The sequence below is a fragment of the Onychostoma macrolepis genome, chromosome 06, assembly GCF_012432095.1.
Source record: "Onychostoma macrolepis isolate SWU-2019 chromosome 06, ASM1243209v1, whole genome shotgun sequence".
In the NCBI taxonomy this organism is placed as follows: Eukaryota; Metazoa; Chordata; class Actinopteri; order Cypriniformes; family Cyprinidae; genus Onychostoma; species Onychostoma macrolepis.
In genome coordinates, this window is record NC_081160.1 from 22,796,052 (window position 1) to 22,821,329 (window position 25,278).

At 38.2% G+C, this 25,278-nt stretch overlaps 1 protein-coding gene across 1 annotated transcript; it reads right to left on the reverse strand.

Annotated features, from left to right (window-relative positions):
* Positions 1–40: 40 nt before the first annotated feature.
* Positions 41–24,312, reverse strand: vdrb (vitamin D receptor b). Its single transcript, XM_058778710.1, is given in 10 exon segments — positions 41–4,220; positions 4,223–4,312; positions 4,410–4,526; positions 6,934–7,085; positions 8,307–8,493; positions 11,603–11,702; positions 12,201–12,385; positions 15,436–15,566; positions 15,713–15,857; positions 21,458–24,312. Coding segments are annotated over 10 exon segments (1,455 nt in total). The 5' UTR covers positions 21,645–24,312; the 3' UTR covers positions 41–4,059.
* Between the last annotated feature and the right edge of the window lie 966 nt (positions 24,313–25,278).

The window sequence follows — 25,278 nt, forward strand, 5'->3', positions numbered from 1 at the left end:
CCCATACGACAGAAAAAAATCAAAGTAACCAGTGTTTATTATTATATTCTTTTATTGATTTGTAAAACATTTGACCAATATTACATGAAATCAGGAACATGAATTTACAATACTTTATGATGTAAAAGAAAAAAAGAAAACAAAACAGGCCATTTTTAACCGTTTCATGAATGGTCATATTCAACTGGTTTTGTCCTGGTGAGCAGGCATACTACTGTTAGCCTGTAAACAGCTAGCATTTGTATTACAGTTTTCCTTATGGTACCCATTCAATCAGAGACAGAAGTGCTTCTGCACTTATGAGCCATTTAGTGCCACAAACTTTCTATTGATCTCCTGTCCAATGGTGCCCAGACAGAAGAGAAGAGGTAAAGAACACGTCTCTCTTCATTTTCTCTTTGTCACGGACGACTCTGTCATCAATTGCAATCCATCATCTACTCCATTTTAGGATTGACCTGGCATGAGGTATTGACTGTAGAGCGTATAATATGTGTTTTTGTATGAGGTAAAGTTTGAGCAAGTGTGATTTGCAGAGTAGATGACGTTCGCTTGACACGTCACCGTTCAAAAAGAGAAAAAGAGAGAAGCCCATGCTCTGACAGGTTTTGTGTAATTATTTTTGTGGAGCAGCAAAATCCAACTGAGCAGTCAGAATAAAGAAGGGGAGGGGCCTGAGGATGGCCAACCAATCCCAGCAGCAACTGAACACTGTCAATCATGGAAGTGACCACGCCTTAACAGCTCTCAGCTCTCGAGTGGAGGTGTGTGTCTGTCTGTCTGTCTGTCCGTCCGTCCATGTATGTGAATGTTTCAACGTGTTGAAGAAAGCTAAAGATACAAATACTGTACACACAGATAATAATAGTTTAAAAAAATCTGATAAAACAGCTGTTAAGGCGTCTTTGTTGTTAAGTGATATTCATATATGAGGTACTGGGTTGTCCATGTGAGCCACTGCACAGCAATAAATACAAACATGAATCATAAAAAAATACAAATCAAATGTGTCTGTTCCCCAGAGAGGTAGTTTGTTATGGTTACATTTTGGACTCGGAAAAGAGACCAACATCAATTTCATCTTCGTCTTTCTCATGTCTCGCCATCATCATCATCACCACCATGCATATTGTATATTTTGCAACTGTTTAGACATGACATGTTGTCCTGGTTTGTCTGATCTACATTTATGGTAAGTGCTGTAGGGATATTCTCACTCGTTCATCACAAAATCAGAACGAAACAAGTAAGTGAATGATTACAAAAATGCTCAAGACTGGAAGATTTCATAGTTTTCCAGTTTAAAATTGAGTGTACACCCTCATCCCACAAAGTACTGAGCAGCTTAGTATAGAGAGAAGGCATGAAGGCGATAAAATAGACAGTCAAAGAGAGCAATAAGATCATGAAGAAAAATATTATATACACACATATACATATACATATATATATATATATATATATATATATATATATACACATATATATATATATATATATATATATATATATACATACATACATACACACACACACACATACATACATACATACATATATATATATATATATGTGTATATATATATATGCCGCACTGGGCAGGAGGTTAGCATTCAGTCGTACTTTCCTATATTTTAATATCTACCCACACATACACACACAACCCTCTGCCCTGTGCCGCCACCTGTACACTGATACCAGAATATCAAAACTAGTCTACAAGAAAATATTTTAATCTTTTACATTTGCAAAGTAATACTCATAGATATATATAGCAAACCTTCCATATCATTAAATCTTAAGTGCCATGACTAAGTTATTTAATAGTAATATACTGAGGAAACGATAACCTTCTCACTCTTTCTCCTTCCCACACAAACACACATTCCCCATCAAGGCTAGGCCGAATATGCGACACCCAATCATATATGAATATACTTGGTGTAAATGCTATACATCGCCCTCACTTCATAAACGCACGCTTACACAGACACACACGCGCACTGCGCTCGCCCTTCTGAGCGACCGCAGTTTCCAGGTAGTTAAATTCAGCTTACATGATCATTAAATCGTCGACCCAGTTCCAACACCAAACTCACACCTACAGACAATCTTCATTAACTCTCATACCACAGAAAAGTTTTTCCTAATGACCCTGAGCCCTGACTGAGAAGAAGATTCATACGAATCAGACGTGATTAAAAAAAAAACAAAAAAAAGTTTGTGGAGAAACCGGAGAGAACGAGCAACAGAGATAGCGCTCTGCTATCAGCCCTCTAAAGCGATTTGAGGAGGCCTTGATGACAGTCTCGCAAATATCACTTACAGATATTATCCACAGTGGAGAAAAGGACTCTTATATACTCAAAAAGCATAAAAAGGTCAATTAAAATGAAGAACTGTGAACAGATGAGGCCAAGATAAGGCAGTTGTGTTTGGTTTAGAGGACACAATGCAGGCATTAACATGGTGTCCAAAGACATGCAAAAAAATGTCTATATAAAAAAACAAAAATGTCTATACCATGCCTGACATGGTATTAGGTGTCTGTAATTACCATTTAGATAAAAAAAAAGTGCCGAGTTGTGTTATGCTATAATTAGAATATGCTTTGAAGAACCTCCCTGTGCCAACAAAATATCAAATATTCCCAGGTAGCATGTAAAAATTGCAGTTACTGATGATAAAAATTAAAATCAGGCTGCTTTTAGTGTTATTTTAAAAACGTGAGAACCAAATAAGTCTTTATTTCCCAATCAAAGCAATACAAACAGAGTCTCCCGATATACTAATTAACGTAATATGAAGAGAAAAATATATATTATTTAAAATGTAAAGAACACATAATTGGATGATATTCATTATCATTTTAGAGTAATTAAAATTTTCTTTTGGGTTGAAATATGACCCAGTCATTTTTATTTTAGCAGTGTAACTCTTGTGTGAAATGTGCTATAAATTTTTTTAAATTCATGATAAAAATCATTCAGGGTTTTTTTCATGATAGCTAACGAAGCGTAAAACTTTGTTAGGGAAAAATGTAATTAGTTGAAGTAATCTGAAAAAGAAAAGCGTTTCCAAGAAAAAAAAAAACAGTGATGGAATGCAAGAGTTGAGAAATATGTAACCTATAGGACTTCACAACATTGTAAAGAATGCTCTCAGTTCTTTAAAACATAATCCATTATTCCTGTATGTCTGCATAAACGCATAGTTAGACCGCAGTCTTCGTTTACATATTCATCATAACCAGCCAGGGCTGCAGGGTCTCCCTCTGCTAGATTCTACCATTAGCCACAAGAAGCGCTTATATCAAACTCTATTTACACTGATTTGAAAAGGTACGAATATAGATACCGAGTCTTATTTACATGTTAGCTGAGTGGCAAGCGCTAATGCTGCACTGACCACTTTGCAGAGGCGTCAGGTTATTGGCCAATCACAGCACAGGCAAATAACAGTAGAGAAGACAGCCATTGTTCAGCGACCTATCAGAGCTCTGGAGGCAGAGGAAAGGGGGGGCGGAGCTGCCGTTTGATTGGTTAAGTGGCTAGGCGAGGGGGTGAGTTAGAGCTGTGTGCTTGCATTAGTACTTTTAACCCTGTGCATTTAAAGGCAGGAGGTGAAGAGACAGGACATCAGCAGTAGTGGACAGCGCTTTGGGGACCATGCAGAGGTTTAGAACAGGACCACACACCTCACACACTCATCCTACACATGCAGTGTAATACTGTTGGCTATGGATAATACAGTAAAATATACTGTATCGATTTGCCACAGTGAAAAACACCATGACCATCTTACATTCTCATGAGAATGTCCTCCTTACATACAACAAACAGAAACATCTATGGCCCTAGCCGATCTGTAAATGATGAGGGATACACTTAAACACACACACACACACACACACACACACACACACACACACACACCACTCACAAACTTCGTCCTGGAAACTCTGTATGCGTTTTAAGGTGATTGTCCGTACATTCACTCCACAACCCTCCGGGTCACGCCGTTTGACCCGCACGTCTTGTTCCGATTCGGGTGAAGTTGCTAAGTGACCTGTCCGCCGAACACCTCCAGGACCAGAGGGGTCAGCTGCATGCTGTGTTCGGGCTGGAAAGAAAGGGAGCGGTACTGTTTGGAGTGCTCTTCGTTTAGGCTACGTAGGTCCGCCAGCTTCTGGATCATTTTAGCGTAGAGCAGACGCCCACCGGGTGATGCGCACGGATGTATGCCTGCAGAACCTCAGATATTCTATCCTGCAAGGCTTCCACTCGCTCGTGGTCCTGCACCCCGGGCCGGTCTATGAGCACACAAACACAGACAAGTGAGATTCCTGTTTGCATGTATGAAGTCTCAGTCTGTCTAATGCTTGGAGCATATGGTATATATAAGCTGACCTGGAGATAGCAGGCAAATGGCCATCAGCAGCACATGTTCCTCCTCATGTAGGTTGAGCTTTTTCAAGCCCACCTGAAACTTCACCAGAGGCTCCAACAGCTCCAGAGTGTGTCCAGCTGTGCTCACAAACACACACAAAATCAGGAGGATTTCATTAGACTCATTATTAACAGAGACTAACTACAGGTGTTGTTTATCACATTGACTATGGACCTTCTTCACAATGTTCGATAACCAGAAAGTGATTTTTTATTTCATTTTTGAAAAATATATCTACTGTTTTGTATGTATTAATATTTATTATTATATAATTATTTTAAAAATTTAATTTTTAAAATTAAAATTAAAATTAAATTAACTAGTATGAATTAACAATGTACAACATTAAATTATATAAATGCTGAAATAAATATTATTCATTATTAGTTAATCATACCTAATGCATGTGAAGTACTATATTTTTTTGAAACAAAATGCTAGTTTGTTAGTTTTATATTTTGTTATCCAAAACAAAGATTACATTTTTAATTTTGATTTAGGGTCCATATTTTTTTGGAGCCACTATATGGTCTCCATGCATAAGACTGGGATAGAAAGTAAAATTATTTTCACGAACCCTCTGCTGACATACATTTTTTTTTTTTTTTTTAAGATATACCAAGTAAACCTTCACAATATATGTAACTATTCAGTGTTATTTTTGTATGTTTATGTGCTATTACACTAATTATCAATATTTAGAATTTGCTTCTATTTTTATATTTTCAGCTTTATTTCAATGATATATATATATATATAGATATATATATATATACACACAGTGAGGAAAATAAGTATTTGAACACCCTGCTATTTTGCAAGTTCTCCCACTTAGAAATCATGGAGGGTCTGAAATTGTCATCGTGGGTGCATGTCCACTGTGAGAGACAATCTAAAAAAAATCCAGAAATCACAATGTATGATTTTTTAACTATTTATTTGTATGATACAGCTGCAAATAAGTATTTGAACACCTGTCTATCAGCTAGAATTCTGACCCTCAAAGACCTGTTAGTCTGCCTTTAAAATGTCCACCTCCACTCCATTTATTATCCTAAATTAGATGCACCTGTTTGAGGTCGTTAGCTGCATAAAGACACCTGTCCACCCCATACAATCAGTAAGAATCCAACTACTAACATGGCGAGACCAAAGAGCTGTCCAAAGACACTAGAGACAAAATTGTACACCTCCACAAGGCTGGAAAGGGCTACGGGAAATTGCCAAGCAGCTTGGTGAAAAAAGGTCCACTGTTGGAGCAATCATTAGAAAATGGAAGAAGCTAAACATGACTGTCAATCTCCCTCGGACTGGGGCTCCATGCAAGATCTCACCTCGTGGGGTCTCAATGATCCTAAGAAAGGTGAGAAATCAGCCCAGAACTACACGGGAGGAGCTGGTCAATGACCTGAAAAGAGCTGGGACCACCGTTTCCAAGGTTACTGTTGGTAATACACTAAGGCGTCATGGTTTGAAATCATGCATGGCACGGAAGGTTCCCCTGCTTAAACCAGCACATGTCCAGGCCCGACTTAAGTTTGCCAATGACCATTTGGATGATCCAGAGGAGTCATGGGAGAAAGTCATGTGGTCAGATGAGACCAAAATAGAACTTTTGGTCATAATTCCACTAAACGTGTTTGGAGGAAGAAGAATGATGAGTACCATCCAAGAACACCATCCCTACTGTGAAGCATGGGGTGGTAGCATCATGCTTTGGGGTGTTTTTCTGCACATGGGACAGGCGACTGCACTGTATTAAGGAGAGGATGACCGGGGCCATGTATTGCGAGATTTTGGGGAACAACCTCCTTCCCTCAGTTAGAGCATTGAAGATGGGTCGAGGCTGGGTCTTCCAACATGACAATGACCGAAGCACACAGCCAGGATAACCAAGGAGTGGCTCTGTAAGAAGCATATCAAGGTTCTGGCGTGGCCTAGCCAGTCTCCAGACCTAAACCCAATAGAGAATCTTTGGAGGAGCTCAAACTCCGTGTTTCTCAGCGACAGGCCAGAAACCTGACTGATCTAGAGAAGATCTGTGTGGAGGAGTGGGCCAAAATCCCTCCTGCAGTGTGTGCAAACCTGGTGAAAAACTACAGGAAACGTTTGACCTCTGTAATTGCAAACAAAGGCTACTGTACCAAATATTAACATTGATTTTCTCAGGTGTTCAAATACTTATTTGCAGCTGTATCATACAAATAAATAGTTAAAAATCATACATTGTGATTTCTGGATTTTTTTTTAGATTATGTCTCTCACAGTGGACATGCACCTCGATGACAATTTCAGACCCCTCCATGATTTCTAAGTGGGAGAACTTGCAAAATAGCAGGGTGTTCAAATACTTATTTTCCTCACTGTATATATATATATATATATATATATTTTTTTTTTTTTTTTTTGGTTCTAGCAAACAATACCAAAAGTGCAACCACTGCATGTCAACGCATGACACAATGCATGTCTGTTTGCGTGTACCTTTCGTGACATCATTGACGCAGTATTTAAATTCGGGGCCTCCACAGCTCCAGCTCATGTCCTCCAGACTGAAAGACTGGTTGGACCTGAGCATGATCACTTCTATAGCACTGGACTTGAGCAAAGCAATCTGATCTTCAGCTGTCAGCTCTCTGAGACACACAAACGCACACACATCAAATGTTGGCTCATGCTGGATTCTGTGAATGGCAGATGTAGAGGGAGTGGGTGCATTCAGCGAGGATAACATGACACTCCTATGGTTACCACAGCAACATGCGGCCCGTAATGCATATGTACGCACTTTCTGACGAAGCTGGAAAATACATGGAAGTGCACAGAGGCAGGCAAGAAACATGTACTGAGAATGACAATCTGCAAAGTCAAACCTATTTTTATGTCCCTGAGGAAATTAAATAGATGATAGTCATGTCAACATTAGCCTGTTGGAAATTTCAAAAAAGATGGAAATTTCCACAAACAAGCCACTAAAATGGATGAAAGGAATGTAGAGAACATCCTTGCTCAAGACCCACAAAAATCTTAATTTGAGGCCCTGTGAAATTGAAGGCATAATTTACCCAAAAATTAAAATTTGCTTTACTCACCCTCAGTCCATTTAGGATGTAGGTGACTATTTGTCTGCAATAAGGTACTGACATAATGTATACTGTTTTATATTATTAAAGCACCCAATAATGAAGTGCAACAGTTATTTTACTTGTCTAAAGCATATAAAGTGAAAAGAAAAGAAAAAAATTAGTAAAAATCAGCAGTAGCCATTGACTTGCATTTTATGAATCACCAAGGACCACGGTTTCAGCTAAAAATCTTCTTTACTATTCTATTGAAGAAAAAAAAGTCACCTACATCTTGGATGGCCTGAAGGTAAGTAAATTAACAGAAAATGTAAATTTTTGGGTGAGTTATTACTTTAAGAACTCGTCCCTAATGCATGCACTGATATTGTGGTTGTGCTCCATTCAGCTGAATGGAGCATATGTATATAATTTCGGAATGCTCTAATTTACTCAAGTTTTGACTCTATAAAATATTGTTTTATATAGTATTTGAAAACTATTTTCTGGTGTTTTACAGTAAAATTCAAAATGGCAAAATTCAAAACACTACTGATCTCAGATACATACACGTATTAATCAAAATTACTGCTGTAAAAATGTTTTAAAATTCTGCTGCTGTTTTTGTGCTGTAAAATCTCTTCAGTTTTGTTGCAAAACCAAATTCCTTCTGGTAACTGTTGAATTTCTTTAAATTGTAATGAGTAAATTCCTTTCACTAGACATTCTAAATAAAATTTATTTATGAATTTAAAAAAAGACCGATCTTACATTTTGCCTGACACACACACACACCTGAATCCAGGAATCATCTTGGCAAAGCCGATGACCTTCTGAATGCTGTAGGAAACCAGGTCAGCCAGGTGAGGAAGCATGGAAAGACCCGTGCCCTCATCCTCCTTTGAGTCTGGACTGGAGCTCAAACCCTGCTCTTGATACATCATCAACAGACTGCTCAGATTCATCTTACGGTCTCCAGACTCTGCAGATGTGAAATGAGAGGGAGAGAGAGAGAGAGAGAGAGAGAGAGAGAAAATCAAGAAACAACCAATAGACACACACTCACACAACTAAAATACTGTTACGCATGTACATAATGTTACAATTAAAAGTCCAGTAGTTGCTACTTGACGTCTATATTTTTTTTTTATATATAATTTTTCCCTATACCTATCTGTGTGTATATACAGTGGGTACGGAAAGTATTCAGACCCCCTTAAATTTTTCACTCTTTGTTATATTGCAGCCATTTGCTAAAATCATTTAAGTTCATATTTTTCCCTCATTAATGTACACACAGCACCCCATACTGACAGAAAAACACAGAATTGTTGACATTTTTGCAGATTTATTAAAAAGGAAAAACTGAAATATCATATGGTCCTAAGTATTCAGACCCTTTGCTGTGACACTCATATATTTAACTCAGGTGCTGTCCTTAACCTTGGTGAGAGAGGTAAAGAAGAACCCAAAGATCACTGTGGCTGAGCTCCAGAGATGCAGTCGGGAGATGGGAGAAAGTTGTAGAAAGTCAACCATCACTGCAGCCCTCCACCAGTCGGGGCTTTATGGCAGAGTGGCCCGATGGAAGCCTCTCCTAAGTGCAAGACACATGAAAGCCCGCATGGAGTTTGCTAAAAAAACACCTGAAGGACTCCAAGTTGGTGAGAAATAAGATTCTCTGGTCTGATGAGACCAAGATAGAACTTTTTGGCCTTAATTCTAAGCGGTATGTGTGGAGAAAACCAGGCACTGCTCATCACCTGTCCAATACAGTCCCAACAGTGAAGCATGGTGGTGGCAGCATCATGCTGTGGGGGTGTTTTTCAGCTGCAGGGACAGAACGACTGGTTGCAATCGAGGGAAAGATGAATGCGGCCAAGTACAGGGATATCCTGAACGAAAACTTTCTCCAGAGTGCTCAGGACCTCAGACTGGGCGAAGGTTTACCTTCCAACAAGACAATGACCCTAAGCACACAGCTAAAATAACGAAGGAGTGGCTTCACAACAACTCCGTGACTGTTCTTGAATGGCCCAGCCAGAGCCCTGACTTAAACCCAATTGAGCATCTCTGGAGAGACCTAAAATGGCTGTCCACCAACGTTTACCATCCAACCTGACAGAACTGGAGAGGATCTGCAAGGAGGAATGGCAGAGGATCCCCAAATCCAGGTGTGAAAAACTTGTTGCATCTTTCCCAAAAGACTCATGGCTGTATTAGATCAAAGGGTGCTTCTACTAAATACTGAGCAAAGGGTCTGAATACTTAGGACCATGTGATATTTCAGTTTTTCTTTTTTAATAAATCTGCAAAAATGTCAACAATTCTGTGTTTTTCTGTCAATATGGGGTGCTGTGTGTACATTAATGAGGAAAAAAAATGAACCTAAATTATTTTAGCAAATGGCTGCAATATAACAAAGAGTGAAAAATTCTGAATACTTTCTGTACCCACTGTATATGACATTTCCATATTAGTTATATAATTATATATATAACATTAGTTATTAAATGTAAATATGTTAAGATGTTATAGTGTAAATGTTCAGCTGTTCTAAACCCTTTTCTTTGTTGTCTCAATGCTTTGGTAATACAAAAAGTATTTTTGTCATGCCAATAAATCTATTTGAATTGAATTGAGAGAGAGAGAGAGAGAGAGAGAGAGAGAGAAAGTAAGAACAATTAATTCCTCCGAACTCCAAACAGATGCCAACAAAAGTGATAATTCTTTAATTTTACTGTAGTTCTTTGCATTGAATGAAATTAATTATTATTTTGTGGTGGGCCAGTGAAAATGCTGGTAAGGCCAGTAAAAATCTGAATCAATTGCTCAGGGAAAAAAAAAGAGACACTATTTTTGAGACACTGGCTGATAACGGTGTCCACTTTAACAGAAGCTTTATCTCCCCCTTGTGTCTGTTTCAAAATCTGCCAACAGCCTTATATAATACAGTCAGACAACAAATAACTTGTTTTTAATATTTTAGTGAATTGTAAGGAAATATTGTGGGGGGAGTTAATTTCAGCAATTTTGTGTCCATTAAATTTGCTGTCATGTATTATGACTGTGCAATTATGGGGAAAATCAATGTTGTTGATTATTTTTCTTGATATTGTAACTGCAGCACTGACCACTTTGCAGAGGCGTCAGGTTATTGGCCAATCACAGCACAGGCAAATAACAGTAGAGAAGACAGCCATTGCTCAGCGACCTATCAGAGCTCTGGAGGCAGAGGAAAGGGGGGCCGGAGCTGCAACTGCATTAATTAATTTGGATTTTTTGGATTCAAATTTTAAATAAATGCCAACTAAAGCTTGCACTAGAATCACTGTGCATGTTTACACAGGTACACGTGATTGTTTGAGCCCGCAGCTCGGCACAACCTCACTGACTGTCAGCGTACTGTGTTCTGCACTCTGCAAACGCCTTCATAACAATAAACAAAGCTGTCAACATAGCAGAATAAATCTCTTATTTACACTTTGCCTAAAAAGCAAACAAAGTCAAGATATTAGAACAACTGCAAAACACCACGTTTCCATACAAAGCGAGTAGACGCTGTAACGCTGTAATCAACACTTCTCAAGATTAATTAAATAAGCAGCAGCAGTCAGAAAATGAATCTGTTTATTATTATAAACAGAGGTTTCCAATTGGTAATTTAATTTATTTGAAAAATCCAGAAAAATAAATCATACTCATAGTGTGCACTGTAAGATTATGGTTATACCACCCACCCCTAGTACAGAGTTTAAAACACATGTCATATTTAAAGTTACACAAACAACTCGCTGCTTCCAGGATGAGCCATATGTGTGTGCCTGTGTGCATGTGTGTGTGTATGTGTACACGCATGTGAATAGTCTGTTTGTCATTAGAGAGGCTCTCCTGTGACGTCAGGCATGGTGAGATGGACGGAGCCTGCTGTGCACGTAAGACACACAATCCCCTGACACACAAACACACACGCCTGTCCGCGCCTCACACTGGGCTGAAAAACATTTCTCAGAAGAAATCTTACAGGTGATTTATGCACAAACGAGTGTTTGTGTGCATTAGTTCAACATGTATACGCATGTGTGCGTCACCTGGAGAATGGCTGAAGGAGTCTGAGGAGGCATCTGATAGTGAATGAAGAGACGCGGCTCGGCTGGCACTGCGTGTAACTGGACCCTCTCTAACTGGAGGCTGCAACACAAAACACACATAAACACATGAACACACTGAAAAAATGTGCAAAGTATGCCTAAGACAGACAGAAAAAGTGGACCCAAAAAGTATTCAAACAATTAAAAATGTAAGGAATGTCTCTGCATTATATAACAAAATATGAAACCAACAGGATTTACTTGACATATAGCAAACATTTGGAATATCATATATACACCTCCGTTCAAAAGTTTGAGAGTAGTAAGATGTTTTTTATTTTGAGACTTCTTTCAAAACATACTTTTTTTAAAAGACAAAAATCCACATCCAATCATTTGAACGGTAGTGTACGATCACTTAAAATCATTTACACACCAGTTGGTTGAGAACTGTTAGTTCTGGCAACATTATGTGTCACTGAAGTGTCCAAAACCTCATTAGGCTCACTGTACAAGAACATCTTAAAATTGGCTGAAACTAAGCGAATGGCATACAGAAGAGAGGAAGAGAATAGAGAAAAACCAGATGAATATTTACTCTGAAGCGTGAGAAGTCTGAGTAGGAATCGTCATAGGTTTTGTGATGTGCATCCACCAGCGAATCAATGATGCTGCGCTGCTCCTCTGAAAGCCGGGGCTTCTGCGCCTCCCTCTGCGCCTCCTCATCCTTTCTCCTCTGGATCAGCTCCTTTTTCCTCTGAACTTCCTCATCTGTCAGTATAACTGAAGGAAAAAGACAGAGGAATATCATTACTGCGCCCATGTAATATAATTTTATTACTGGCAAAATACAGATAAAAAAATAATGAGAAACTAATATCGTATGTTCTTCTCCAGCGTTATATTACGACCATAATTCACTTTAGTATAGTTTGATAGAGTTTAATCAATAGCTTTAATTTCATTTAGTCTCATAGACACTGACAAGAGAAAGAACAATTCCATCAGAAATACCTGAAAATATGTAACCACATTATCGCAGCTAAATCTACTAGATATTTATTTTCCTTCCCCCCAATAATCTAAGCATTACTGTATTGACCCGAATATAAAACTTTGTTTTTTTCTTGGAAATATACAGGTGCTGGTCATATAATTAGAATATCAACAAAAAGTTGATTTATTTCACTAATTCCATTCAAAAAGTGAAACTTGTATATTATATTCATTCATTACACACAGACTGATATATATGTTTATTTCTTTTAATTTTGATGATTATAACTGACAACTAAGGAAAATCCCAAATTCAGTATCTCAGAAAATTAGAATATTTACATTTGAGTTTCAATAAATGACCATCCCTACAGTATAAATTCTGGGTATCTCTTGTTCTTTGAAACCACAATAATGGGGAAGACTGCTGATTTGGCAATGATCCAGAAGACGAACATTGACACCCTCCACAAAGAGGGTAAGTCACAGAAGGTCATTACTGAAAGGTGTGGCTGTTTACAGAGTGCTGTATCAAAGCATATTAAATGCAAAGTTGACTGGAAGGAAGAATTTGGGTAGGAAAAGGTGCACAAGCAACAGGGATGACCGCAAGCTTGAGAATACAGTCAAGCAAAGCTGATTCAAACACTTGTGAGAGCTTCACAAGGAGTGAACTGAAGCTGGAGTCAGTGCATCAAGAGTCACCACGCTCAGACGTCTTCAGGAAAAGGGCTACCAAGCCACTTCTGAACCAGAGACAACGTCAGAAGCATCTTAACTGGGCTGTGGAGAAAAAAAACTGGACTGTTGCCCAGTGGTCCAAAGTCCTCTTTTCAGATGAAAGTAAATTTTGCATTTCATTTGGAAATCAAGGTCCCAGAGTCTGGAGGAAGAGTGGAGAGGCACAGAATCCATGTTGCTTGAAGTCCAGTGTGAAGTTTCCACAGTCAGTGATGGTTTGGGGTGCCATGTCATCTGCTGGTGTTGGTCCACTGTGTTTTCTGATGTCCACAGTCAACGCAGCCATCTACCAGGAAATTTTAGAGCACTTCATGCTTCCTGCTGCTGACCAACTTTATGGAGATGCAGATTTCATTTTCCAGCAGGACTTGGCACCTGCCCACACTGCCAAAGGTACCAAAAGCTGGTTAAATGACCATAGTGTTACTGTGCTTGATTGGCCAGCAAACTCGCCTGACCTGAACCCCATAGAGAATCTATGGGGTATTGTCAAGAGGAAGATGAGAGACACCAGACCCAACAATGCAGAAGAGCTGAAGGCCACTATCAGAGCAACCTGGGCTCTCATAACACCTGAGCAGTGCCACAGACTGATCGACTCCATGCCACGCCGCATTGCTGCAGTAATTCAGGCAAAAGGAGCCCCAACTAAGTATTGAGTGCTGTACATGCTCATACTTTTCAGTTGGCCAAGATTTCTAAAAATCCTTTCTTTGTATTGGTCTTAAGTAATATTCTAATTTTCTGAGATACTGAATTTGGGATTTTCCTTAGTTGTCAGTTATAATCATCAAAATTAAAAGAAATTAACATTTGAAATATATCAGTCTGTGTGTATTGAATGAATATAATATACAAGTTTCACTTTTTGAATGGAATTAGTGAAATAAATCAACTTTTTGATGATATTCTAATTATATGACCAGCACCTGTACATCTGAAAAAACGCGGTCGTCTTATATTCAGGGTCTAGACTTTGTCATGTCAATAATACACCCACAACAATAGGTGGCGCCAAAAACGCATAAAACGAGTGTGCCATGAAATATGTAATGTAATGTGTGCTGTAAAGATCGCGAGTGAAAACAAAAGAAAAAGCTCACAGCAGCACGAGTTGTGACTGTCATGTTAGCCTGATGGGACCAAACTTCCTCTGTAAGTGATTTTAAAACATAAAACTGTACCCAGATTTGAAGACTACAATAAGATTTCACTTCTACTGTTAATCAAATTTTGGAAGGCTACTATGAGATGGACTAAATGTTATATAATTCAGATGGGCTACCTGTTATTTTTATGGTATATCAAATATTTTTCAATGTCATTGTTGGTACATTTTACCAGTATTTACCATACTTTCAAAACCAAAATTAAAATAGGAAAAATATGCAATATGAAATTAATTTAAGAAAAAATGTGTTTTAAAGACAGAGAGAGAAAACCCCCCAAAAAAAACAAGATTTGGTTTTCAAAAAGCCTTTTTCCAAAAGGTACATCTGGAAAAAGGGGGATCGTCTCTTTATTCGGGTCAATACGGCATTATTATTCATTTTCAGCCTCTTTAAACTATTTATTTTTAGGGTTAAAGCAATATTCAGGTTTATAGCTATTATGATTGTTGGGGTCAGTAAAACATTTGCATTAAATATTGCCGTTTTATGACTTTGCATGCAATGCACGTTTAAAAACAACAACAACGTGATAACACACAAGCTATATTTTCTGCTGATGATTCTTCAAATCACGAGAGCAATCAAACATTGTAAAATCCATAATCTGAAGTACCTTTCACTTTCAAAATGAAATCATGTGCTCACAAATGGTGAAACTACTTCCTTATACTAACTATCACTTTCCTAACAGCCGTTTGGGACCTTTTGTGACCGGATCATCTTACTTGCTTTTGTTTGGGACAACCTTACAAACAGCATACCATTCCTGCAAAGCCCTTCAAGACCGCAAAACTGACATTTGGAAGCTTTTGAGACAGCAGGGTAAATAAAATCTAAACTATAATTAAATCGTGATGTAACAAAGTATATCTTGGCTCCCAGTAATCAGTGTTCCGAGATGTGTCATGTTGGCTAGTAACTCACACTCTTTCATCATGCCAATATCCAGGCAACGCTTGAGTCTGCAAGCCTGGCAGTGGCGACGGTTATCTTTAGTGATGGTGCAGCTTCCATTAAAAGGACAGGTAAAACTGGCCTTCCGCTTCATACTGCGCCTAATGAACACACACGCAAAAACGCTAAAAATAGTCTGGCAGTATCACATTGGTTACAGATAATGTGTGTTAATGTGTTTCTTAATGAACATCGGTGTAACTGTGTGAATACCAAATTGGATGAGAGAAAGTGTGTGCGCGTGTACCTGAAGAAGCCTTTGCAGCCCTCGCAGGTCATCGCATTAAAGTGAAAGCCAGTGGCTTTGTCTCCACACACACCACAGATCCGTGGAACATTACGGTCAAACTCATCTGGCACTTGAGTGGATGTACTAACAGCTGACTCCATCACTATAGGAGACGAAGGAGGAGGAGGAGAAACAGAGTCAAACATACAGAGTTGTGTATTTACGAGGATAATGGGAAGAACACAGATTGCAGTATTACAATTTAAAAGCACTGTCTTCTAACTGAATATATTTGGAAATGTAATTTATTCCTGAGGTGACAAAACTGAAGCTACTCTAGTCTTCAGTGTCACATGATCCTTCAGAAATCATTCTAATATGCCGATTTGGTGCTCAAAACAACAGCTGATAATGATAACTATCATAACTCGCTTTTTATTATTCTGTGGAAAGCGTGATACACTATCATTTAAAAGTTTGGGCTAAGGAAGATAAAAAAAATAAATAATAAAAAAATTATAATAAAATAATCATATTTAAAAAAAAAAAAAAAAAATGCTATTCTTTCAAGGTTTTTATCCATCAAAGAATCCTGAAAAATATCAAGTATCACTTTTTCCACATAAATTTTGGCCTGCAAAACAAATTTTCAACCTTGGTAATAATAAGAACCATTATTAAAATAATTGAGCATCAATAATAACGGAGTACCAAATCAGAATATCAGAATGATTTCTGAAATATCATGTGACACTGTGGTAATGGCTGCTAAAATTTTTAAAATGAATAAATCAAAGGAATAAATTAGACTTTAAACACATTAAAATACAAAACAGACATTTTAAATTGTAATATTTTAGAATATGAACATTTTGACTGAATTTTGATCAAATTCATGCAGCCTTGGTGAGCATAAGAGACTTCTTTTTGATTATTCCAAACTTCTGACCGTTGGTTTATGTAAAGCAGAAAAAAAAAAACAGAAACAAAAGGAAATGTCCTCTTTCTTCAGCAGACTGACAGCATAACAAAACCACAAATCATAACTGACATTCTTTAGCAAGTGTTGAATAATTAACAATCCTTTAATAGAACAATAAATCATTCTGATTAAAGCCATGAGGCCAGTATCACAAACTGAATGGGGGAAAAAAACTGAGTTCTTTATGTAAGCATCACTAATGTATGCGCATTGATAAAGAGCGTACGAGATAGAGGGGAATATTAATTAGCTATCAGTGCTACACCATTGAGGAAGGGCAGGAGGATTGGAGTGGTTGTAGGAGACCGTGCAAATGAAAACAAACAATATCTCCATCAGAAGCTTTTTTGAAACAAATATAAAAAAAAAGAACAAGCTCAGCAAACACATTACAGAACAACCCATGAGGAACAGCAGCCATGCTGAAATGAGTCAGAGGTCAAAGTGACACACTCAAACTCAAACAGCTAAAAAGCATCAGGTGATAAGAACATTGTCACAATAAATGTGTGCATGATAACAGCACGCGATTAAGTCTTCAAACTTATCACGGTCGTAATACGTGGGATTAGCAATAAAGTGGAGAAGTATGTGAAAGGTCGCAGGGACATCATGACTCGGAGTATACAAACAGGAACAGCACAAACCAAATAAACATACCTCGGCATAGAGGGTGATGTCACAGTTTTCCTGTTTTCACTCAGTGAGTTGAGGAAATTCCTACTTTGAGGTAAAAAAAATGCCTTTTTGTGAGCTCTTCACTATAAACAGAATCTTTCGGCTGGAAAATATGCTAAAAGCTTCATATATGGCAAGTTTACCTATTTAAATACTGCTTCAGTTCTAGTATATACACACACACGACGTGACCTCTTCAAGAGAAAGTTCTCAAATTACTCTAATGCACACAGAAAACTCACACTAATAAAACCATTTCAAAACACTTCAGCACATAATGATGCATTTATCTAAATTGGGCTGTTCATTTATTCATCTATTCAAAATGTGTGAAACATTTGCAATCCCCGTTTGTGAAGATTTTGTTGGCAGTCCGCCACAAACATGGCACTACTTATGTGCATATTTTTGAAGGTAACCTGCAGATGGACGTTGTTATTTTTCTTGGCTTATCCAGTAATGATAATGATTGTTTTTGCTTGTCAATATCCAGAGAGATTCAAAAAGGAGGACAGACACAAGTCATATAATAATAAATCAACCTAAAATGAATGAATAAACAATTACAAAAAGGCGTGTTTTAATAAAATGAATGTGAACTTTGAAGTATAGGCGCAAACAAACTGTTTAAATGCATCTGTCATTGCATAAGAAAATATAAAACAGACTGGTACTTATTTCAAAGAAAGTAATGCAATTCATACACTTTTAGGTCATTTTAACTTCATACATGCTTACATAAGCATTCACGTCTTGGTGCACTCAAGTGCAGGAAAAAAGTCATTGAGTTTCATTATTCTGGATTGTACCTAATTTCTCAACGGCCTGTGGAAAAAAAAGAGAAAAGAAAATCTTTTAAATAATAAAGTAGACTTTGTGAAGTGAGCTGTAGCTATGAGTGATTTGCCTTGCTATACAATATAGTCCTCATAAACTAATATTATGAGCAATGCTCCGTATTACACTCGGTAATCTAAACTGAACTTAACATTTAAAGTCCAAAACATTGATTTAATATGACTATTTTCCTGCTAATAATATAATGTTGAAACTAAAAGTTTAAAGACTAAAACAATTGTTAGGTAAATTTAGTTAAACTTGCTTTCACGAGTCTCCAAAATCATTGTGTGTGCACATTGAGATTTTGGACTGTGCACATAACATCTCCGCTATTCGCACTTGCTTCAGTATATGGCTCTCGTTATCAAAGCACACATAGCAAGGAGATAAAAGACTTTCAGAAAATGTTAAATGTGTCTTAATTTGCCGGTCGGGTTAATGTTTCATCTGATGCCACATAGCATCTGGGAAATCTGAGAACACTTGGGATATTTTAGATCCGGACATGTGAAGACGGCATGACTGACACCTCGCTATATGTATGATCGTGATGCCCTTTAAGGTAGTTCAGAGTTAATGATTGAACTGACTGAAGCATCACATAGCACTAACAAGTATGTAGGACAAGGTGTACGAGAAAGACTGTCCCTCTTCAGCAGAATGACCTGGATGTGAGTGCAATGGCCTGTTTATCATATAAAAGAACATGAGGTACCGCATGACTAAAGCGGAGAAGATCGCCTTCGAAGAAACATGCACGATCGTTATCTTTTAATCAAAATTTAAAACGGTTCGAAAATATGGTGAGAATTGACTTTGACCTCATTTTCGAAAACAAATTCAGAGAGCAAAGTCATTGCTGATAAGCAAAGATTAGCATATTCCATAACATATGGCCAGTGGTTATTGTGTAACATACAGTGCTCATGCTATAGTAACTCTATAACATGTAGCTATGGTGATACTTCAATCGACATGCGTAGCTATGGTTCCTTCGCAATAAATACTTCTAGAAACTGCATAATGCGGGTCGACTTTCTAACTAGTGTGACATTTAGGCATAGTTAGGTCATAAATTTAAGTAAACACAGAGAAAAGCGCCCCAGCCCTTGCAGCAGAGGCTGAGGGGCGCCTGTGTGCAGGACAGGACAGAGATGCTGTCAGGGTTTCATAAACCTTCATTAGCTATGACAACAGACAGAGACAGACTCACACGGCAGGAATGCCAGGCCTGGCATGGAGACCATGTGGAAAACACAGGACCACATGCAACATCACATACTAAAGCCCTGTAGAAATGTTCTCGCACTTGGAGCGACCCGGCAAACTGGCTTTGACGGCTATAATGGCAGAACGATCAGCAGGCCCATAAAAACCATAAAAACAGACAGAGACTTCGAGACAAACTGTCCTACACATTTCCTGCACACACACACGCCAAGGAAATATGTGTGTATGTGTAATGCGCAGAGCCAGTTGGGTCAGTTCGGGTCCAGAACACACAGAAACTGCTGTTGTCCTCACACGAACCCTACTGGAAACACAGTGCCAGATTATAACACTGCCACACACTCACACACACAAAGTCTCTCTCTCACACACACAACACACAAAATTCCACAAGTACACCACACAAATACAAACTAAAACTCATGCCAAGCAACACTCTATGAGGACATGGTAAAGTCATTTTTCTGTCGGATTCTTTCCGAGATTTCCATTTGAACAGGGTAAAAACATATACACGTTACGTGAATGTATAAGTAATTGTTTATGCTAGATGTTTAACCACAGGCAGCGTTTACATTAACATACCCCTCAGGAGCCGGAACAATCGATATACGCGTTGAAATCAAGCTGGTTTAGATTTAACCCTATGAAATGTGGTAACCCTGAGGAGAAACACAAATTCAATCCATGTAGGCCAACATCACATCCTCAAAGGACAAAAATCACTTCAACATAAACACAACTTAAAGAGACAGTTCACACAAAAATGAAAATTCAGTCATCATTTACTCACCTTCTGTGGAACACACAAGATAATATTTTGAGAAATGTGTGTATATTTTTGTCCATACCATGGAAATCAACGGTAACCAAAACTGTTTGGTTACCAACATTCTTCAGAATATCTTCTATGTTCCACTGAAGAAAAGAAAGTCGCACAGATTGGAACAACACAAGACACAAGATGAGTAAATGATCACATAATTTTCATTTTTGGGTGAACCATCCATTTATGAGAGTGGAGACTGAAGCAACATCTCTACTTTTATTTTACTGTAATCTCAGAATTTATACATCTTTATTTTGCATTACTTATACAGTTTCAGATAAAAAAGTATAAAGCTGTCACTGGAATGGTAGCCTGAGGTAAAAAAGCTAAAATGTTCTTCATATGTACACTATTAGGTCCTAATATTTACCTTTAAGGTCCTAATATGTAACGTTTTGGGGCAAATAAGGTACAAAGATGTAGCTTTTAGCTTTTAGAGTACAGTGATAACATTTTTTTCTAACAGTGTATATTAGTAAACTTGTAAAATAAGTGACAAACATGCATCTCGAAATCTTGATGAGACAGATGTATAAAAAAAAACATTGTGACGAAGAACCTAAATTGAGCCTCGGCAACATCTACTTCTGATTGGCCAATCATTGCACTCTGTTGTCAGTTATTTTTGTGTAATGACCACTAAACTTTATAAGTATAAGTATAATTTATGTATTTACTTGGCAAGTATGTAATTAGGGTGACACAAGATCACCCAGGCTGACAGTATATTATCCCTTATATACTGCGGTACTACGCAAAGTATAGGATCTTATAGAAATCAATGCTATGGAAAGAAATCAAAAAATGATCATACATTTTCTCTCAGTCCGTGTAGGTTTAGTGAAGCCATATATAGCAATGTCAAGCACTGAGCAAATAGTACCAATCCACAGTAGCCGAAGATACGCTGCGCAGAGACATACATTAATCATTCATCATTCCATCATGCTGAAAAACCTCCTCACACTGAACATCAATTATTTCTGAACTGTTAAATTCACCATAAGCAAACAAATATTATTTAAATATGATGCAAAGACAAAGATAGCACTGTAAAACATTAGCCACAGTAAATAAACAACCATCAGGCCAACACTGTACAAGTTACATTACAAAATGGCCCGAAGTCAAATTTAGGCTGTTTACTAATGAGAAATCTTTCTCAGCTGTGAATAGCCATTTTTACGTATTCGTCTTTGGTTACCCTTGCCGTAATGCGACCACTCGCTCTGTCCATGCAAAACACGGGGCAAGAACACACACATGACCAGAAAAGTGTAATTGACTCCTCCTTCTTCTTTCCTCCCTTTTCCCTCCTTCCGTACAGGGGGTCTTTCTACCCTGTGTCCAATCCCAGTGGTCTGCATGCACACACACGCATACACACACATACAGAGCCAACTTCCCCTTCAATGGGCCTCTCTACAGGGCTACAGTCAAGGCCTCACAGCTTCTGCCTAGAGTTACAGAAACTACACACAGGCACACACATTCCAGCCTCTGAAATGAGCACCACCACAATAACAACCTAAACATCACAATCCAGTTTCTTTAAACAAAAGGAACATATCATCAGTACAACCTACATAAAGGCAGACAAGTACAAAGGAAGTCCAGCATGCCACAGACTCAGAATCGATCTCGGTTAAGAACATATTATACAGGTGCATGACTATTCTGGACTATACTGAACATGTAAACATCCATTATAGGACGATATAGATTTTGCCATTGCCATCCATACTGGAGCTCAGCAGAAAACAAATCCACGTATTTTCAGTCATTTATCCTGCACTGATAAGACAAACAAAACACAAAAATGAAGAGAAATAGGGGGAAAAAATAGAAATGTGCAAATATATGTTGTGTGTATGTATACATTAGTTCACAAGTTTGTAAGATGTATTAATGTTTTTGAAAGAAGTCTCTAATTCTCATCAAGGCTGAGCAAAAATACAGGAAAAACAGTAATAATGTGAAATATTATAAAAATTTAAAAGAACTGTTTTCCTTTTTTATATATTTTAAAATAAAATGTATTCCTGTGGTGGCAAAGCTGAATTCTCAGCAGCCATTACTCCGGTCTTCAGTGTCACATGATTGGAGATCAAGAAACACATCAATGTTTAAAACTGTCATGCAGCTTATTCTTTTTGTGAAAACAAATATATATATATATATATATATTTTTTTTTTTTTTTTTTTTTGGATTAGTTGAATAGAAAAAGTTAAAAAGAATAGTATTTATTCTCTAGAAAATGTCTTTACTGTCTCTTACTTGATTAATTTAATGTGTTCTTGCTTAATAAAGTATTTAAAAAAAAGGACTGAGCCCCAACTTTTGACCAGTAGTGAACGTATGTAAAAGAAAAAAGACGTAAAAGAGAAAGTGGGTTCTGAAATTTTTCCAGGGTATCACGTCTAATCTTGTTACATGGTTGGCTATCTCATACTATTTCCACTCAAATTAGAAAATCACAACCCTGAATTTGCACAATAGGGCATCGTTCCCAAAACAACCACTTCTACCAATTGCATTACAGCCACGCAAACACATTATCTGATACAACTAGTCCTAGCCATTGCAAACCTATTAGCCATTCCAACGTGGGACAAGGATAACCATTACACTGATTTTAAAGGTCTACCACCTAACATCAACCTTAACAACTAGAAAATAAGAGAATTAATATGACCAGCCATTCACTTTTGACCATGCTTTGTCTGACATGCCCTAACTAGTTGTCCATAAGGAACGATGGAAAAACTCCTAGCCCAGTTCAACCGACATGTTAAACAAACTATTCAAACTACAACAGATTCTCAACATACCAACAGCACAATGTGCTTTCATGTCAGAGTCACACGCTCTCTCCTATATGACCCACAAGGGCATTGTGTTAAACAATACTGATAAGGTTCAATTTACCCGATATAGCAGGGTTATTACAGTTTATTAGGTTTTTAATAAAGCATTTATAAAGTTTTACTTTCATCATCAGGTTTTAGAAAACATAAAGGCCTCCATCAGGTAAAACACTTAATATGCACAATTTGTGCAGACCATAATGTAAAAAGGATAACATTTATTATCACGAAAGCAGAAGATTAACAAGTAGCCTACAAGAAAAAGAAAAATAGTTTTAATAAAATAATTACTTTCACTTACAATTAAACACTACAGAAAAATAAGCAAATGCATAATAGATAATGTCTTTATGTATATTTAAATATGCACATATGTGCTAAAACATGAATGAAAGTTTAATTACATTGTAACTATTGTAATGTATATAAACTAACGATCTATTAAACATTATATAATTCCACAATGTTTGGTCATATTATCAAAGAATCCCGTTATAAAGTAATACCGCAAACACACACACATACATAAAAAAACAAGTATCCGATATGAACCACTTGTACTGTACGTTTTATTATGAATTAGTTCAGTACATCTCTGACATTACAGTATTTGGTTAGAGAAGTCAGCTCAATCTCTAACGCAGTAACTTTAAAAGTGCTGGTAAAACTAACTGTTAGAAGCGATATTCTGTGCCTGGATGATGTCGCAGTTGGAAATTACTGCAACAGATGAACCGATACGCAGCTATACTATCAAACTCATTACCACTCCACGCTTTTACATCGCTTTGAATATAATTAGTGCTTCATTAGCACGAATTTGCTGCTTTATGTCATCCCTCAGAACTAACGTTAGCTGTAGGCAAGGCATGCAAAGTTTTCCACGTTGTGTAACGTTAACTTGCCAAGGTCGGTGTTTAAATTGCATTCAATCAGTGCAACGAGACAGATGCATCAAAGACACACAACGAATAAATAAACAGGTATTTAAGTGACAAACGTGTTTTAGCTCAGCAACTACCACACTAGCTCTCTCTCTCTCTCTCTCTGTATTTCATGTGCCAGGTTAAAAAAAAACAGTCACTTGAGTAGGTTACCTAACATTAGCAGACTAGCAGCTTTTGTTTTGAATTGCATTAGTGTGCGCACAAGGTTCACTTTGATAATAGTGTGCGTTTAGAGTAAACTGCTCGTTTCGTACCTGCGTGCAACTTTTCCGTTCAAGAGAGATGTGACTTTTGCTGCTTCGCTCCAGCCCGTAACTTGTAAATCTTGTTTTCTTCACGCCGAGAACTTGGCGCCAGCTCACATGCTAGCACGCCGAGAAAACACGCCCACCGCCTCGGCAACGCAGCCCGCAGAGGGTCGCCTCGCTCCGCGTCCAGCCGCGCCGCAGCCCCGTACCTCGCGGTCGAGCCTCTGGAGGAGCTAGTCGACGAGGTGCTAACGAATCACGCTGGCTATTGCAGTTTTGCAATCCATCCCGTGCAGATTTAATCGCGAGTCTGTGGATTAACGAAAGACAAAATAATACGACCAAAAAATATCGGTCGATTCTGAAAGCGCTTCCTCCGCGCCCTGTGGGTGATTCGCAGTTTCCGGGCAAAAAACAAACTTTGAACCCACGCTGGTTAGGACTGTAAAAATGTTGTACTTGACCCTAAATAGATGGGACTCCGTGTAATTACGCCCCGCCCCGACTCTACCCTGTACGGCGGATTTTCCTCCAATAACGGATCAAAGACTGTGCTGTGAGCGTGCGTCCGCTGTTTTGGTTGGTGTGACATCCTCTGCCACGCGCGCACTGTTTGGACAGGTCGGTTGTTCGTAAAGCGCGTGGGGACAACTCCCACATTCCACAAGCAAAACACACTCACACGAACCCCACTGCATTCACAGGCGAGCTGCTGCGCGCACACACACACACACACACACACACACTCACGCGCGTGAGGGGTGTGTCGTGACGTCAGAGGCACCAACGAGGTAAACAGTTTGTCCGCATGAGGTCGAGCATTATATTCGTGTATAAACGAGGAGAAATGTGTGTCAGGCTCTTCATTCTGCATTGAAGGAACGCTTCGTTTACTCATCCTGTTGATGCAAACCTGTATGACTTTCTTTCTTCTCTGGAACACAAAAGAATGACAGCCTGTG